Source organism: Phyllobates terribilis, unplaced genomic scaffold, assembly GCF_046119375.1.
Source record: "Phyllobates terribilis strain yellow unplaced genomic scaffold, ASM4611937v1 Scaffold_3__8_contigs__length_932513732, whole genome shotgun sequence".
Taxonomy (NCBI): Eukaryota; Metazoa; Chordata; class Amphibia; order Anura; family Dendrobatidae; genus Phyllobates; species Phyllobates terribilis.
In genome coordinates this window covers 398,306,463-398,326,601 of record NW_027362763.1, presented here as the reverse complement: position 1 = coordinate 398,326,601, position 20,139 = coordinate 398,306,463, and the positions used below count along the sequence as shown (strand labels likewise).

Genomic DNA, 20,139 nt, shown 5'->3' with positions numbered 1-20,139 from the left:
TTTAAAGCCATTGATTCCTTTCAGAAAGCCTCAAAAGTAAAGGGATCTGATCAGCATATATTACTCTACCAAACCACTCCAACCGCTAGATGGAAAGTTTAAACATTCCTATTGTGGCAATCATTTCAGTACCAAAATGGAGAAAAAAATATTTAATCTCTGCAAGTTTGCTATTCAAGTGTCCTGAAATTTGCCCAATACACCTTCCCAAACCTTTCCACTTTGGTCTTGATTGACAGCTTCAACTTTCTCCTGTGTTGTTGAGTGGCGTGCCGGCACATGGGCAGTGCTTCCCTCTTATGGGCAGTCACTTCACTGGCATGCTGGCACAAGCGCAGTGCTTCCCTCTTGTGGGAAGTCACTTCAGTAGCGTGCCGGCACATGCTCAGTGCTTCCCTCTTGTGGGCAGTCATTTCACTGACGTGCAAGCACATGCGCAGTGCTTCCCTCTTGTGGGCAGTCACTTCAGTGGCGTGCTGGCACAAGCGCAGTGCTTCTCTCTTGTGGGCAGTCACTTCAGTGGCATGCTGGCACATGCGCAGTAATTCCCTCTTGTGGGCAGTCACTTCAGTGACGTGCCGGCACATGCGCAGTGCTTCCCTCTTGTGGGCAGTCACTTCAGTGACGTGCCGGCACATGCGCAGTGCTTCCCTCTTGTGGGCAGTCACTTCAGTGACGTGCCGGGACATGCGCAGTGCTTCCCTCTTGTGGGCAGTCCTTCAGTGACGTGTGGGCAGTCATTTCAGTGACGTGCCGGCACATGCGCAGTGCTTCCCTCTTGTGGGCAGTCACTTCAGTGACGTGCCGGCACATGCGCAGTGCTTCCCTCTTGTGGGCAGTCACTTCAGTGACGTGCCGGCACATGTACAGTGCTTCCCTCTTGTGGGCAGTCACTTCAGTGACGTGCCGGCACATGCGCAGTGCTTCCCTCTTGTGGGCAGTCACTTCAGTGACGTGCCGGCACATGCGCAGTGCTTCCCTCTTGTGGGCAGTCACTTCAGTGACGTGCCGGCACATGCGCAGTGCTTCCCTCTTGTGGGCAGTCACTTCAGTGACGTGCCGGCACATGTACAGTGCTTCCCTCTTGTGGGCAGTCACTTCAGTGACGTGCCGGCACATGCGCAGTGCTTCCCTCTTGTGGGCAGTCACTTCAGTGACGTGCCGGCACATGCGCAGTGCTTCCCTCTTGTGGGCAGTCACTTCAGTGACGTGCCGGCACATGCGCAGTGCTTCCCTCTTGTGGGCAGTCACTTCAGTGACGTGCCGGCACATGCGCAGTGCTTCCCTCTTGTGGGCAGTCACTTCAGTGACGTGACGGCACATGCGCAGTGCTTCCCTCTTGTGGGCAGTCACTTCAGTGACGTGCCAGCACATGCGCAGTGCTTCCCTCTTGTGGGCAGTCACTTCAGTGACGTGCCGGCACATGCACAGTGCTTCCCTCTTGTGGGCAGTCACTTCAGTGACGTGCCGGCACATGCGCATTGCTTCCCTCTTGTGGGCAGTCACTTCAGTGACGTGCCAGGACATGCGCAGTGCTTCTCTCTTGTGGGCAGTCACTACAGTGACGTGCCGGCACATGCAGTGCTTCCCTCTTGTGGGCAGTAACTATAGTGACATGCTTCCCATGCACTGGCGAGAGCTGTTCAATAAGACCAGATAGTAGGGGTTGGAAAGGGTTTACCGCCAATCTTTAGGATACTTCCGGGTTTGACAAATGCCCAGTGAACACTTTCAGAGACTGACATCTATGATCAGAATCATAGCAGTGTTTCATCTTGTTTACATCATATAGCACCCGGAATGGTTTGGTTGGGTAACATGTTCTGCCTGCAGCCACCACTGCGTGCAGAAAAGAATGCATTAGGCGAACTATATGTCTTCACTAAGCTCGCTTGGGTGAGCATAGGAACAGCTCACCTATTTTTACCTATTTATTTTTTTTAAACAAAAAAAGGGGAAAATTATATGTAAACGCTATACAACCAGATGTTTTTAATATTTCCATGACTTTGTCATAATATAAGAAGATCTTCCAAAACCGTACAGATGCAGCCTTTCTTAAACTAACCTACAAGAAATATATCACAATGCAGAAAATTAAAGGGAAACTGTAACACTGGATAATGCTATTAGACTGTAGATATAGGGTTAATAGCGTTAGACAGCACTGTAAATATGCCCCAGCACTTTGTCTGACAGCTCGCATTGTAGTGCATCAGTGCAGAGTCGGCTGTCAGTCGCAGTTCCGGGGTGTGCGTACAGCCGTCGCTCACTGTGTACTGAGGGGTGACTGAAGTTGTGCCGACACACCTCTATGACTGAAAGCCGGAGGCTGCGGCAGGAATAAAGTTCACTTTGTCCTGAGAACCGCACTTTTAGTAGGGCAACCAGGTATCTTTCTAACACTATTAACCTACAGATTAACCCCATATCTGCAGGTTAGTAGGATTATCAGACATGACAGGTTCTCATTAACTCTTAAAACAACAATAGCCACTGAATTTGTATAATTAGGTTTGGAGTGGCACTCTTCTGCATCAGGATATCTTTCTGTATTATATCTTTGTCTTTTAAGGGCTGAATCAGGAAGCATTATTTAAACGGGTTGTCCAGGACTGATAAAATGATGACCTACTGTATCCTCAGGATAAGTCATCAATATAAGATCAGTGTTTTTCTCGACACTGATCACCTCCACCGATCAGCTGTTTGCAGCAGCCAGATGGTCAGTGTCTAGAGCCGGAACAGCACAGCTCTCTACATTGTTTAGTAACTGTTCTCAGGTAATCCAGCTCATCCACCACTGAAGTAAATGCAGTACCCAATAATGACCACTGCACAGTGTTCAGAGCTATGCTGTTTTGGCTCAAAACACTGTGTATATGTGGCAGCTGTGGATGTTGCAGACAGTTGATCATTGGTGGTGCCGGTTGTCAGATACACATTGCTCTAATATGCCTTAGGCCACGTTCACACATTCAGTATTTGGTCACTATTTTACATCAGTATTTGTAAGCCAAATCCGGATGACGTGTTTCTATTATACTTTTCCTCTGATTGTTCCACTCCTGGTTTTGGCTTACAAATACTGATGTAAAATACTCCCCAAATACTGAACGTGTGACTGTGGCCTTACCCTAAGGATAGGTCATCAATATGTCAGTCCCTTTAACTAGGGAAAGCACTATGATCAGTAATATACATCACAATACTGTTAGTTTTTGGGCACAAGAGATTATTATCAACAATACACTAAGACACATATAAGTGATTTAAAAAAATATTAAGTGACATGACGAATGAAAAAATGAAATCACCAAGACACATGAAACGAATGAAATAGTCAGTTTTATACCTTTCTCGTTCTGGTGAATGCAAACTAGTATCTGGTCTCAAGCAGTTGGTACTAGCACTTCGAGCCCTGTCAAGGGAGGGCTGTAGTTCACTAGTGCCAGTGCATTGCATCCAATGGTAGAAGAGAAAGAAGAATAGAAAAGAAAACAAAGAAAGGAATACAATGTTAGAGATAAAATCATAAAAGGTAATGTTTTCTTAGCATAAGATGTAAAATCATCATGACAGTTAATGCTTGCAGGAATATGAATGTGCCCTTCTCAGTATAAACACACTAAGTTATGAAGCCAATAATCTGCAGATGCAGAACCCACCTGGGCTTTCAGCTTGGCTGGGGAATATTAAACTTACTGGAAAATGTGTTTGCAGATAAAGACTCTATGGACTTAGTATTTACTTTAAATCTTTTAATAGAGTGTGTGGATAAAAGTTGAAAAGAAAAACTTTTAGAACATCCAGAACATGTAAGCTTTTAAGTTCTGCAGCCTACGGCAATCTCTGGGTTCTGGTCTTAGAGCAAAAACAAGTTGGGATTGGTATCTGTCTATACTTTCTATTATACCTACTATATTCAAGATACTCAATTACATATAGGGCCTGGGTGATGACAGTACAACACCCATCCCGCAGTCCAGAGGACTATCTATAGGATTGCCATACAACTTTCATGACACCGTTTATGTGTTCTCAATTGGGAGCAAAGTTTAAACCACTGCCAGACACTTCTAGTGGTGGCTTATCTCCCATGAGAACAAAGAATTGGGCGTAATGAAATCCAACATGTCCAACTGTTCTTTCCCTGGTCATCTGCCACTGGGAGAAACATGGGACACCCCTATATACATTAGCTGGTTGATCAAGAAAACCTAATAGCTGAGACATGCGGCCCAATCCACGGGCAACATATATCAGGCACTGGCTGTATGATCTCAGGCAGGTATGTTTCACTCTGGAACGCTGCAGCGTTTCGGAGAGAAACATACTTTAATGGCCGCCAGGGACCAAGACGCGCTATAGACTAGTCAGACAGGTAGGATCCCGGGCGGCTTCTCTCCACCCACTGTCCTGGAGTGACAGATCTCGGGTTATATGCGCACATAGATAGAGACCTGTCACTCCAGGGCAGCGGGCAGGGAGAAGCCGCCAGGTTCCTACCTGTCCGACTAGTCTACAGCGCGGCTCAGTACCTGGCAGCTATTAAAGCATGTTTTGCTTTGAAACGTTGCAGCATTTCAGAGTCAAACATACTTGGCTGAGATCATACAGCCAGTGCCCGATACTCACTGCCCATGAATTGGGCAGCATGTCTCAGCTCTCAGGGTCTTAAGTCTGGTTTGGCTGTCATTCTTGTGTAAAGGCACCTCAACCTTTTTGTTACAGACACAGTCCAGACATTTGCAACACGTGTAGATTTACATTAATATCTATGAATATTCTGCTAACACTTAATAGGGCTCATTAACAATCTGGCAAACCTGTGTTTTATCGCCAATTTCTCTTTTACAGTCTCATTTAAATCACTAATCATGTTAAACTAATAGGTGGCAAAGAATAATAAACTACTGTATATGATCTGACTTGGGTTAAAAATAAGAAAACATGACATGTCATGATGGAAAATAAAAACAAAATAATCGCATGTTCTGGGGGCTAAAGGCCCTTTGTTCATGTACAATACTTGTAGAGTCTAGCGTTTAATAACATTATTAGACTTGCAGTATAATTTACAGTAGATTTCTTATATGTCCCCAATTATTATGTTCGATTTTGAAAAGCTCAAAGAGATATTTCCATCTCAGACATGAATGGCATCTCTATGGAACATTCCATAAATATCTGATAAAATGGGTTTCTTCTGTCTGGGAAGCACACTTATGGCAAAACTGAGCTCTGCCTCAAAGTCACTGTAATTGGAGAGGTGGCCACTGACTCCTCCATTGATTTCTATGGGAGTAATGAAAATAGCTGAGAAAGTGTGCAGGACTATTTCCATAACTGTCATAGATCACAGTTGATAAAGGGTCCCATATTGAAATTGATGTGGGCCTGCATCTATCATACATTTATGGCATTGCCTGTGGACATAAGTGTCTGAGATGGGAATGACCCTTTAAATGATATGCCGACCTTTGAGCATCTTTTTACAGCAGAGATTTAGAACTACTTTACATATAAGGCAAAATAACTTTGCAAATATACTACATTACTCATGCGGAGTTGCAGCCTGTATAATAGTCCAGAGCAGCTTCTCAGCTCATATTCTCAAGCATTACAAGCTTGTCAACAGTTTCCAAGGCAGAATTGTGAATAGAGCTCTATACAAAATCCAGGCTACAACTTGGGATCAGTAAGTACAGTAATGTATAAGTAGAGTTATTCATCTGTTTAAAGGGCTTTTCTCAGCTTAAGATACTGAGGACCTTTCCCGAGAACAGATCATGAATATCAAATTTGTGGAAGTCCAATACTCTACACCTCCACAAATCAGCTCTTTTCAGCTCTGGCGGGGGCAAAAAAACACAGCTCTATTCACTGTGTAGTTGGTGTTCCAGGGTACTGTTTAGCTCCCCCAGTCACTTATATAGAAGCTGAGCTGCAGTACCTGGGAATGGCCACTACACAAGGAATGCAGCTCAAGTGCTGCTTCGCTCCTTTCACTGATTACATCCTGGAGCTGAGAACAGCTGATCTGTGGAGGTGTCAGGTGTTGGACCTCCACTGATTTATTGATTGCCTATCCTAGGAGTAGGTCATCGGTGTCTTAAACACCTTTAAGTATATTATATTGTATGTGTAAGCTGTATATTGGTGTTCAAAGGCAGTCGCAACCTTTAGATACATACAGAACCTATTGAATTTCACCTACTCATATGAAAGAGACTAACAAACTGAGTTTAAAAGGCTCTTGTAATGCTATATATTATACCAGTACCTGGTACCAGTTGTTGTAGCAAATACAAATTGTGATAAAAAAAAGCCATAAATCATCTAATAATACATCAATATATATTCATTAATGTAGAAAAGTTTGGTAAGGACTCTAATAAATCTGAATCAGATGTCCATGCAGATAGGTGTAGTGAATGGAATCGGACGTGGTCAACCATGTGTCTTACATACATGTATCACCAAGTTTCTTACATTGATTTACACTGAGCGCTTATTTAAGGAGAATAAGCTTGATCCTTTGCTTCTTAGACACCAACATTAAATTTAACCAGAACAGGGCTCTTCAACCCAACGATACGGCTCAACTGGCCATTGAGCAGAACGGAGCAGACATAAGAAGTAAAGTGTCAGAACCTTCGCACATTTATTGCAATTTAGAAACCAACCTTCCCGTTTTAGATTACAGTTGAAGAGCCCTGTTCTAGCAGACAGGAATACAAAACCAGGAGTTGGTACAGTACATAGCAGACAATAGAGAGCATGGAACGCTACAAGGACACGGCATACTAAAAAGAAGCAAACACAATAGTTGCCCCGGACAGAAAAATATCAAAAACAGTTGTTTTTCATAGAAAAACATAGCGACTGAAACATGGACGACAGAACTGTTAACTCCACAACACAATTCTTACCTGTACAGTCTCCAATTAGAACCAAACTCTAGCAAAGGCATCTTGGGTGGCAAAGTTTTACTGTGCCTAACAGTGTTTCTTGTGTATTGCAAAACCCAGGAGGACACAAAGAAAGAATGCAATAGTACTTCAGCAAAGCAGGAGATGTAGTCAGAAATATAATAGTTGTACAGCCATTACTGTGCTCCTCGAATGGGCTGTACGCACAGAGCATGGCAAGGCGTAGAGGCTGCAATCGTGTATGATACCTGATGTACACCCATCATATAAGCTGTCTTAGTGATTGTTCTTATATAGGATAACACAATATATATGTTACTGTACACAGCTGACCTAGCTTGAAAATGTATGGTATACTCGCTGCAATTCTCTTCTTTATAGAAGGTGCATAATCAAGAAGACTGTATGAACTGAGGTATATTTAAAGGGGTTCACCAGGCTTGGACAAAAGTCTGCAATTGCAGGCAGTACGAACGCTATCAAGATTCCTCAGTACTCCTTGTCCAAACGGCGGTGACAGATGTAGGCGATGTGCATGGTAGCGGTGACGTGCTGCCTAAACGCGTTTGGCTTCTCTCAATGAAAGTGAATAAAGAGAAGCTGAATGAGGCCAGTCAGCAAATGACCGCTAGTTTGGAAATCGTATATATGCAGTCATGCAACAGCTTTATCGCACCAGCAGTACGCACACTGTTATGATTCCTCGGCACTTTTTGTGCAAACGGCGGTCAGGTGACGGATGTAGGTGATGTCCATGCTTGTGGTTACGTGCTCATAAACGAAAGTGAATAAAGAGAAGCTGGATGAGGCCAGTTGGCAGATGCATATGCTTATTGTATATATGCAGTCATGTAACCGCTTTCTAGCACTGGAAATCATGACATTGTGCACACTGCACGTAGCCACGATTTGACCTGCTGCATAGACAGCGTGACTGCAGACTTTTGTCCTCAGCCTGGACAACCCCTTTAAAGAGGTCCTGTGGCTATTTTTTACCTGCTCTAAATGCTGCTGTTCTCCTGAATCTGCTGTTATTTTTCTTTGTTCCTGTGCATCTCCATACCTGAAGTACGGCCAGATGGACGAGAACAGCAGCATTTATACCAGATAAAAGAATTACATATTTATGATAAGTGACATGTCCTTTTTAAACAGGATTTGTCATTAGATTCCACAATAAAAGGTGCATACATTATTAACCAGGTCTCTTCGACTTGATGAGGCTGATGTAATTCCTTTTAAAATCATTCAATATGAATGCTTCACATCTTTGGAAGGTTAATAAATCAAAAGTAGTGTATGTTGTGGGATATTTAAAGAGGACCTGTAACTGTTTTTTTACCTGTTCTTAATGCTGCGGATCTTCTGAGTCTAGCATTGCTATTCTTTTGTTCCTGCACGCCCCATATCTGAGATATTTACCCCCTCTTCCCAATATGTAAATCTAGTCTTGGGAGCCAGATGTGATCTTCAAGTCTTCCCTAAGGTTATTTTCATGAACATGACGACCCATTGGCTAACAAGACTAAATTTACATACTGGGTGAGAAAAGGATGAGGGAACGCCACATCTCTGTAACTGACAGGACCAGACTCAAGAGAACAGAGGCATTTACACCAGGTAAAAAAGTGACATATTAATGGAAAGTGACAGGATCTTTATTTGTGAAAATTTGCAGATATTCTTAACACTTTTCTTTTTTTTACATGTCTTTGCCTTGGTGACCGACCACCACTGCTGTTTAGCTTGCAAGCACTGTACTGAAGTTAGCCAGGATTATGACGCAACAACGCTCTCCAGAGATCCTGGCCAGATTCAAAACAGTGTTTACAAGCTCATTAAACAAAAACTCGAAAGCACTGTTCTACTGTCTAGTAGCAGTGGTTGGTTTCCAAGGCAACGAGCAGTAAACAAAAAAAAAAGTGTTAATATCTTAAAAATGGCTGAAAATTTTAGCAAGCAATAAATTGAAAAATTGTTTGCATTTACAATCACTATCCGACATCACCCATCTATGAAAAAAATACAATTTATACCTCAGCCTACAAATATGTATTTCTAGCTTACCTATATGAGAAGCAGCACAAGTAACAGTGTTGCAGTGGGACAGATAATAATACAGCGATTATATTTCTCCTCAATCCGGTTGGAAAGGATAGGCATAGTACGGCCACTTATATTAGTTGATCACTTATTACATAGAGTAAGACTTTAAGTCACAGACTTCATAAAAATGTTTAAAATGTGTCCGAGATCAGTCCATCAGCCTCCACCAATTAGATAAAGTGGCCCACCCCTTTAATTACATAGAGCAAGCACTTTGTTCTCTGGCATCTGGGACAGCAATAAATGGGTAGTCCGAGGCATGGCAGCTTTGGACACTGCTGATTGGGATGCAGTCTTTACATGGCTAAGTTGGATCTTCTTTTTTGTGAATACCTCCTAAAGCTTTAAAAATGTTCGCCAAACCTGTTATAGATTTTTTAACTCTCTAATTCTTTCCCAAACTAATACCACACAGATAGGATAGGATCTGTCCCAATTCAATGCAGAACAAACAGTATGAAATTTATTTTTTTGGGCTGAAAAATGGGTTCTAAGCTGATACCGAGCACCAACAACTAAGTGTACCCATAAATCTTCAATAGATGTCAGCCAAAAGCCTGCTCATCTGACAGCTATTCCTCCTTACACCCACATATACATGCATGCTCAGACCAGCAGAGCAAGCATGTCTTTTTTTTGAGGAGACGGGAGTAAGTTGCTGTCAGACATCTCTTATTATATTGTATAAGAACAAAGGATTAGCCATGTTGAAAATCAACATGCTCGGTCATTCTTTTCCCCTAACATCCTCTGTTGGTTGGTAGTTGGAAGTCCCATATACACATAATAATAATAATAATAATAATAATTAGCCAGTATTGACAAACTTACCAGATTTAGATAACTTTGCTTTTAAATGTATGATAAAAGCAAGTAAAGTCTATATACAGAACTGGCCTATCTACTGTGGACATTCGATTTGGATTATGCCACAAAGTACAGTACCATGTATGTGAATGTAGTTTTTAGAAATCAGCTCTGTGGATTTGAGGACAGGCTGTCGATTTTTAACAACAATACAAAATGTTTACCCCCCCAACCTACTGTGTCCTTCCCCGTTCCCGTAGAATGTAAGCCCACAAGCGCAGGGTCCTCTCCCCTCGGTCCCAGTCTATCATTGTTAGTTCATTTACTGTAAGTGATATCTGTATTTGGTATGTAACCCCTCCTTATGTACAGCGCCATGGAATCAATGGCGCTATATCAATAAATAATAATAACAAAATAAGTAGGAAATCCATTAATCCACCATATGCTATTGAAGGTGTTCTCTTAACAGAGTAATGAATGCTATTTATGGAGTCTAAAAACTAACAATATAAATGTATGTTCTTTTTACTACAATCTACATGCATTTCTACGATGCAATCCACATACACTTATTGTACAAATACTGTACTGTTTTTACTGATTTAGAGATGTTATGTGTTTTCCACCATTGATATGCAAAGCGGTTTGTGCAAGGCTGCATTCACACATCCATGCTAAGTGTTAGTGTGCTGCCTGATCTTTTATCGGATAACACACAGACCCAGTGAGTATTTCCTATTCTGGGCCTCAAAATTGGATTAGATTAGGACATGCTCTGACTTTTACGGATCTCATTCTAGGATTTTAATGGATGTCTGAACAGAGCAATTTGCACTCTGTAATGCTATAGTACGCAAACATGAAATATATGAAATTGAAATACTGCTCTAGAAAATAAGAAAAAATTAAAATACTTACTGCATAAATTGGCCAATTCATGTACGCCCAGCAGCCACGACAAGGCGATCTTTTTATTTTTTTTATTTTTTTTATTTAGGAACGAAACATAAAACACAGCAAGTATATAGAAAAAGCCATACACTAAACATATTTTTGGCAGAGTAATACAGTAGAATACAAAAGTATCATAGAACTGTCAATATGTATAAATATAATAAACATCTGTAACGTAGTCAAGAATCCACCTTGTGGCTCTAGTTTCGCCCAAATTTTCATATTTAGACAGGAAGGAGAAAGAGCAGAGAGAAAATAGAAGACCTTCAGGCAAAAAGGAAGGGAATAAGAGACAAGAAGACAAGAGGGGGGAGGAAGAGAAAAAAAAACCTCCCAAAAAACACCCCACCCCAATCCAGACAACCATTCGATCAAAAAGGCGATTTTCTTTGCTTAGGCTCTCTGACTGAGCACTCCATCCATCAGTCTATGGCGGTTTTAGCCACAGCAGGATCCTTCCTACCCATATAAATGTCGGCTATGATCCAAGAAGAGGAATTACATTAGGTTAGGTTCCCAGCAAAGAGGTTCACCTTGTCATGGCTACTAGACACACATGAATTGGCTAATTTATGCGCCAAGTATCTTCGTTTTTTCCTATTTTCTAGAGCAGTAATGCAATTCCAATTTCATATATTTCATGTTTACATGCTATAGCATTACAGAGGGCAACTTTATTTGTTAGTTAGATATGGAGATGGCTCTTAGTATGCACCTGTTCACACCTGTTTGGAAGTGACGGTCAGTCTTTGAAATTTGAACAGAGCAATTTAACTCAATAGGGCCGTATGCTGCCTGATAAAAAATCGTCTGCGTGACTGCAGCTTAAGAATGTTTCAAAAAAAATAATCACAGTATTTACCAATGTATATGTGAGCAATGTGTTTCACAAGTCCCAGAATTACCCAGTCTACATTCTGTCAAGTCTTGTACAATATAACAAGTAACTTTTTTATAGAGACAACCACGTGTACTGTTATGTAAAATGGAGATTACAGGGCTGATTCATTAAGACCAGCATTGTTCATGTCAGTCTTAATGATGGACATGTAGGAGTAAGAGATGCTTAATTCATTAAGAGGCACATGCCACATGGCGCATCTTCCAAGGGCCGTGTGCCAAAGACTGGAGAACAATTCAATCAACATTTATGCCAATATAATGGTGTAAATTTTCATGAATTAGATAGACGGGCTTAGCCACCCCATCCATGACCCATTAAGGCAAAGCTGGCCATGACGGACGTGAAAACTTGCAACATTTTTGCACAACTTCCAATTTGTGCAAACATTTTGAACCTTTTTATGGTTTTTATAGAATAATCTACTTAATGTAGAATTAAGCAGAATTATAGCATAAACACCTTAATGAATTAGGCCTTTATATGTTACAGCTTCAGATGCAGTATACTAATTTATGTACAGGTTCAGTTCACTACATTAGAATATCATCAAAAAGTTAATTTATTTCAGTTCTTCAATACAAAAAATGAAACTTATATATTATATAGAGTCATTACAAGCAGAGTGATCTATTTCAAGTGTTTATTTCTGTTAATGTTGATGATTATGGCTTACAGCCAATGAAAACACAAAAGTCATTATCTCAGTAAATTGAAATAATTAACAAAAACATCTGCAAAGGCTTCCTAAGCGTTTGAAAAGGTCTCTTAGTCTGTTTCAGTAGGCTCCAAAATCATGGGGAAGACTGCTGACTTTCCAGATGTCCAGAAGGCAGTCATTGACACACTAAGTAAATGCAAAGTAAATTGCATTTCATTTGGAAATCAAGCTCCCAGAGTCTGGAGGAAGAGTGGAGAGGCACACAATCCAAGCTGCTTGAGGTCTAGTGTGAAGTCTCCACAATCAGTGATGGTTTGGGGAGCCATGTCATGTGCTGGTGTAGGTCCACTGTGTTTTATCAAGACCAAAGTCAGCGCAGCCGTCTATCAGGAAATTTTAGAGCGCTTCATGCTTCACTCTGCTGACAAGCTTTTTGGAGATGGAAATTTCATTCTCCAGCAGGACTTGGCACCTGTCTACACTACCAAAAGTACCAATACCTGGTTTAAAAACAGTATCTTTCTGCTTGATTGGCAGCAAACTCTCCTGACCTTAACCCCATAGAGAATCTATGGGGTATTGTCAAGAGGAAGATGAGAGACGCCAGACCCAACAATGCAGATGAGCTGAAGGCTGGTATCAAAGCAACCTGGGCTTCCATAACACCTCAGCAGTGCCACAGGCTGATCGTCTCCATGCCACACCGCATTGATGCAGTAATTGTGAAAAAGGAGCCCCGACCAAGTAATGAGTGCATTTACTGAACATACATTTCAGTAGGCCAACATTTCTGATTTTAAAATCATTTTTCAAGCTGTTATAAAGTATTCTAATTTACTGAGATAATGACTTTTGTGTTTTCATTGGCTGTAAGCCATAATCATCAATATTAACAGAAATAAACGCTTGAAATAGATCACTCTGTTTGTAATGACTCTATATAATATATGAGTTTCACTTTTTGTATTGAAGAACTGAAATAAATTAACTTTTTGATGATATTCTAATTTAGTGAGATGGACCTGTATACTATTAATTAGGTGGTTGAATCAAGGTTTCCCACCTATTTGTTCCACCATATGCCATAACTTAGTGATCAGTAGGAATCAAAGGCTAAGAACTACTCAAATCAATAAAATCGAGGGCTTTCTGTATTTTACCTTATTTCTGGTCTATTTGTTCTAGTCATTGGAGAACTTCCATCATTCAGTAAGTTATGGCACACAGGATATTTCATAACCTTTATTGGTGGAAAACTCCTTTAATTGCTATTATCCGAATAATCAGTTACATTTTTAATTCCTCTACTTGCTCATTTTGGCAAGTGCCAATCGGTTTAATGTTATTATTGATACCAAATATATTACTAAAAATCTATATTTTAGATCATGGCAAATGCAGTCAGATTATTAATAAGTTTTCAATCACTTAACATGAGTCAGGTAAGTTAAAAGGAACCTGTGGTATGATTTATGCTGCCCATACCACGAGTAGCATGAGACAGAGTACCACCCTCATTACTAGCATGTATGTGTTTCTCTGAAATGCATTGGCCTGTAGACAAGTTAATGTGTAAAGAGAAACAAGGTAAGTAGTCCAAGAGGCATGTTCCTACTGACTTCTCCCCATCCACTCAGGTTGACTTCATAGGTATCTCCCAATATGTGTCTACCTAAGCAGGAAGAAGCCAGAAGGACCAGATAACATGGGGGGGCTCACAGTCAGCTTCATAGAACCCTTTAATTCTGACTTACGGTACTGCCATGGACTCATCATTTAGGCCACATTATCAAATACTATACTTGAATGGAAATCTCGAAACCTTTCTTATTGTATGTTCATCTATTATACAACTTAAATATATTTTTTAGATCAAGTGGTCAATTCACATAATTTAAGAAATGCTTAAGAACATATGGTACCTGATAGTATGTAGGCACTCAGCACTTCGTCCACGTTTTGCTCTGGGCAACATAAGGAGTTCACTGGAAAAAAAAGAAATGATCAAGTAATGGACAAGAATGGACATAAAAGCTTACTCTAGTATTTACATCTATTAGACTTTTCTATTATTTAGACTGAATTGAGACAATCAAAACCTTCTACTGACTGGAAAATCACTAAAGGACATTTCACAAATTTTTTCATGTTGAACCGAAGAACCGATGTTATAGTGGCTGCTGAGCAAAATAAATCTTTTTTTTTTTTTTTTTTTTTTTCACATCTCTGTTGTGGAGATATTAGCAATCATAGTATTTGGCACCAAATGAGTTAACTTTTGCTTAGTGGGTGTTATAGGATAGTTTTCAGTGGTGGTTGTGTACTTCCTCACCTTGTATGATGCTGACCAATCATAAGCAGGCAGCAGCAACACACAGCAGAAAAATAACACGCCTCCACAATAGCTTTGAACAGATTTCTTACTTTGTGAGATGTAAAGATACAGCCCTGATCTCCTGGTCTTAACCTACTGCATGAGTCAGTGTGAAGGAGTGGCAGTTCAATTTAGTTTAACTGTGTCATTTTCCAAACCCTTCTATTAGCTCTCTTCCTCTACTAGCATTGTCACCTTTGTTGTACTGCTCATCTCCCCACACTGCCTGTCACTTATGTCTGTTGTGCTCAACTTGCAATCATTTTGCAGTGGAATCAGAGTAAGGTGCCATTGTATTTCACACACAGGAGTAGTCCAGAACAGGCAGGTTACTCCTGTGTGAAACATAATGACAGTCCTGATTTTACTGTAGAGAAAGATTACAAGTTGCTCGAGCATAATTATCATAAGTTTGATTACATCTCACACACTGAGACACCTGCTCTAAGCTATGGTGGGGGCGTGTTCTTTCTCCAGTGTGTTGCTGCCTGCTTATGATTGGGCAACATCATACAGGGGAAAGAAGAACACACCCCCAATTAAATTTCTCTGGTAAGTGCTAGCTTTGACTTAAAAAAATGAACTGTTTAGGTGCCAAATACTTTGATTGACAATATCTTTGCAATGGAGAGACAAAATTAAAGAAAAAAAATTTTTATTCAGCTCAGCAGCCACTATTACATCCTGTATCCAGTTCAACATGAAAAATTTGGTGAAAGATCCTTTTAACAACAAAAAGCAAAATTATTTGGGAAAACAGAGTCTGAGGCCACATGAACACTTATGTAATGTGTATTCCATATTCATGAGGTCTATGATCTGTGCACCATGCCATATCACAGAGCTATTCTCCCATAGCAGCAACACTAATAAGGCAAAATACTTTTGTACTTTAGTCGAAGGAGCACAGAGATTTTTCTTTGGATTTTTGGCAGATTTATACTTGTACTATGGCCCCTTTATTGTGAAGATGGTTGGGGGTTAGTCCTCCATTAATGAGAAATTGATGGCATATCTCAGCGATATGCCCGTCCTACATAGTACTGATGCAATCAACATGGAAATGACAATGTCACTGCACAGCCACTGTATACTTTACTACAGACCAAGTACATGTCACGCATTAGAAAGGACCACAATTAAGACTATCCTTACTTTTCTTGATCCGACAAATACTGACTGTCCGAGTTCCTGGACCTATGAATAACTGGACTGCGGGAGGCATCATGGTGTCTTGTTGGAGAGCGTGATCGTCTCATTTGATGAATTTCATCTAGGCTCCTGTGTGGTTGCACAAAAGAGAGACCAATAATGTCCATTATAAAATCATTAAATATACATTGACAATATATGTAATCAACATTAAATTCATGTCCGCTCTTTCACTAAAAGATGGTGTTTTGTGCAAACACTTTGCTGTACGTTAGCATTGGATGCGTCTTTTATTCTCAGTAATAAAACTTACAAACTGTATAATAAAATCTTTAGCCATTTATGTTCATTTATGTTTCAATTCCTTACCTTTTCAAGATCTCTGTTTGCTATCATTGAATCAGAACATTTGAGCAAATCTTACAATCCTATTTCTTCAATTTTGACCAATGTGGTGTGTCAGTCGCAACATCATTTTTAAAGAAGAATTCCAAAATGAGAGACTCTTGAACCCAGTCCTGCCTAGTAAGATGTGGTCATCTAGGTGGCAAATGACTGGAAAGGTGACCACATGTGTGAGACTCACTCCATTCACTTCAATGAAAGACATGCTTGCTCTGTTAACTTCTATAGAGGTGAACAAAGGGATGAGACAGGGGCTGAGGAGCTCCATTTTGGAGAAAGTTTCAGAATACCCCTTTACATCAATGCAGTTCTCTCAAGTGCCCACTAGCGCTTCTATTTTGCTAGCAGCTTGATAATAAGATTAGTTTAGTAATTCTCTTTGGACAGTTATATGAGGCTGAATGTAAACCTGATCTGTTTCTGTATTGATCCATGCGATGTGGCAGCAATGTGTGTGGTTATTTTCCAATTTTATGGTATACATAAAAGCAGTCATATGCACAGCTCATCCACGAACCCTTCAGCTATCGTACAATGTACAGGAGCCATCCCTACATACTTGCATAGCGGATGGACTCCTCTGCTACTTTCCAGGCCATTTTTATCAAACAGAAATGGTAGTAAGAACACAGATTCTGCAGTCCTGATGCTGGTTATAGATAGGCTGATATTCGGCCAATAAGCGTTAGTAAAGTTCGTTCCCAACTATCCGGGGGTCTAAACAGGCCAGCAACCACCCCGCGTATTTAAGCAAAACATTCATTTGTTGGATGCTATGATTTGCACCTGTCTTAAAAATAATTGATCGTGGCAGCACATCGGTCTGTGTAAAGAGGTAATGTGCAGCAGAGAAAATGATATTCAATATGCAGAGAAAGCTCTCGTTAGCCTGCCGGCCTATCTAAACCATTAATGAACCAACTATTAGATTGCACGGAAGTCATTTAATGGCCTTAGTCGACATCTCTAAAGCCAGCATGAATCTGGGTGGCGAGCATTTTTTAATGGTACAAATACCACCGGAGTGTGGGTGTGCACAGTGCTATGTTAATTTTGTAGTACAATACTTCAATAAAATGGCGTTGGAGTCAGCAAGTGCACATATCACGCTATCCGGCACCATTTTTTTTTCAGATACTGTCTGTGAATTTGCATATACAGTGTCTTCAATAAAATGGCGCCAGATATTGCAGTTTGCGCACACACTGACTCCAAAGCCATTTTATTGAAGTAATGTACTAAAACATCAACATAGAAGTGCGCACGCGCCGGCCGTAGGGATAATACCGATTGAAAGCAAGAGAGCACTGCTATGTTAACGTTGTAGTAGAATTCTTAAATAAAATGGCGCCGGAGTCAGTGCGTGCGCATACAGCGCTATCAGGCACAATTTTTTTAAGATACCATTTGCGAATTCGCATATACAGTGGCTTCAATAAAATGGTGCCGGAGATTGCGGTATGCGGTGTCCGGCATTTTATTGAAGTACTGTACTACATTAACACGCTGACCACCACCATTGTCCCTATGGCCAGCGCGTGCGCACTGCTATGTTGACGCTGTAGTGAAATTCTTCAATAAAATAGTGCCGGAGTCAACGCGTGTGCATCCCGTGATATCCGACGCCATTTTGTTGAAGACACTGTGTCTGGGAATACGAATACACAGTGTCCTCAATAAAATGGTGCCGTAGTGCGGTATGCACACACACACTGACTCTGGTGCCACACTGCGCAGGCGCCACCCATCCCGGCTTCGGACAGAAGGACTCGTCCAGCGTTATATACAAGATATAGTAGATTTATTTAAGGGAACCTGTCAGGATAATTTTACAAATCAATCTAGTTGTATGGTTGTATAGCTCCTAGTACAACAATGATACAGGTCTCGTATTAATCTGAGCAAAATAGTAATCTTCCTTCTCTGGCAGTCCCATAGACAATAAATGGAGTGGAGGCTTAGCATTGCTCTACTCAGGGGCTCTGCAAAGCCTCGTTCTCAGAATCGCTCGTCCCAGTGGTTGAACCCTACCTGGTAAGTTCTCTCCTATTCTGTTGATGGGAGCTAAAAGGAATCTGCCACCAGGTTTTTGCCACCTAATTTGGCAGTAACATAATGTAGAGACAGAAACCCTGATTCCACTTACTGGGCTGCTTGCTGTGGTTTTGATAAAATCACTGTATTATCAGCAGAAGATTATTACTAAAGGACTAGTAAACCTGCAGACATGTAGACCTTCATGCTCATAAGCTCCATATAACCCAAACCCCACCACTGATTGGCAGCTTTCTGCCTATGAACAGTAAACACAAAAAGCTACCAATCAGTGGTGGGGGTGGAGTTTTGCAGAGCTCATCATTTAGAAATCTGGTATATATACAGCAGATGAAACTGTAATTTTATCAAAACGAAAGTAAGCAGCCGAGTAAGTGATGGACAGTGATACACAATGCTGTTTTCAGATGACAGATTCACTTTCAATAAGCATAAACAAAACATACCTCTGTAATGGCACATTTGGTAAGCGTGAGCGGGTCCTGCCCTGATCATCAACACGGTGAGGAGATACGGAACGGGAGCGATGATGGGTTACTCTTTGCTGTTCCGGCACTGTTAATGTTGTAGATCGGCTTTGCCTAGTATTAGACCTTGAGCCTAGCAATACAAAAATTTTCAGCATGGAAAATTAGATTTAACTGATATCTTGTTTACTGAGACCTGGCAGAACTTTAAACTTAGTTTATCCTTTAAAAGTGATTAACAGAGAAGCAGTGCAAAATTGAACCAAATGAAACTACATCATTAAGTCGTTTGCCTATATCTTAATCATAGAAGCATCAACTTTGATTACACATGACGGACGTAAGATCGCAATTAACCAATCCATTTTGTATTTGACATGCACAAACATCTACAAAAATAACTAAAATGAAATAAAAATAAGCCTTTACCAGATGTCTATAATAATGAAGTAAATCAGCAAGTACTAAAAAGTAGGATGAATTGTTCCATATCTAAAAAAGGTTTATCTGAAACCCCATGGGGCCTGGTCTTAAAGTTAAGCATGCATCCTCTCTTGTCCTATGCAACTTGCCTCCGCAGAGAGGAAGAGGACTAGAGCTCTAGTGCCACCTATTGGAAGTAGCAATCCTAGAAGCCAATATCAACATTTTAACGAGCCTTAATAAAAGCCCAACCAGAATTTCAATTTGCAGACACTGTTTCGGGGAATTGCCCCTCATCAGTGCAAGGTGTGAGATCTGGTTTGGCGGGGTGAGAGGCGTATGGATGGGATCCAAGGGGTAACATTTCTCCTTATGGATAGTGACATGCCAAGCCCTCTCTTGTCCCTAACAGCTACATCAAAACCAAAAACCTACGCTGTATAGATTTGTGCATACATTATAAATATAAACCCCTAAACTAATCTAGACATTAGTACAGCCCAAAAAATGTATGCACACCTCCAAAAAATTAAAATCACAAAGTCACAAAATGTATCAATACCCAAAACTAATCTATGTAAGTGCCAGATCAGACCCCACAATAAAATCAGACTCTAGATTAGACCATGCAATATATTTTGACTCCAGACTAGAGCACTGAAAAATAATTCAGGCTGCATAAAAATTCAGACCCCCAAATCAGACTCGAAAATGAATCTAGGCACCACAAAACAAAATTAAGTCAGACTCCTAACCAAAGCCCCAAATTAATTTTAACCCAGACAAGGTCCTAAAATAAATCCAGACCCACAGACCAGACCACAAAATCATTGCAGACCTCAAACAGACGTCGCCATTCATTTACTGCTGCTCACTTTCATATGGGGTCTTAGTAA

At 40.7% G+C, this 20,139-nt stretch overlaps 1 protein-coding gene across 29 annotated transcripts in view; it reads right to left on the bottom strand.

The window, feature by feature from the left end:
- The window catches only part of RIMS1 (regulating synaptic membrane exocytosis 1), a 469,599-nt gene that overhangs the window by 196,791 nt on the left and 252,669 nt on the right, over nucleotides 1-20,139 (bottom strand). For 15 of the 29 annotated variants that reach the window (XM_073675541.1, XM_073675542.1, XM_073675553.1 and 12 more), the window contains 5 exons: nucleotides 18,800-18,953; nucleotides 15,897-16,022; nucleotides 14,290-14,352; nucleotides 6,936-7,013; nucleotides 3,356-3,445 (listed from right to left, as the gene is read on the bottom strand). In XM_073675541.1, the coding sequence (XP_073531642.1) occupies nucleotides 3,356-3,445; nucleotides 6,936-7,013; nucleotides 14,290-14,352; nucleotides 15,897-16,022; nucleotides 18,800-18,953 (511 nt within the window). The remainder of the gene's footprint in view (nucleotides 1-3,355; nucleotides 3,446-6,935; nucleotides 7,014-14,289; nucleotides 14,353-15,896; nucleotides 16,023-18,799; nucleotides 18,954-20,139) is intronic. The other 14 variants (XM_073675543.1, XM_073675545.1, XM_073675529.1 and 11 more) reach the window with 2 other exon arrangements.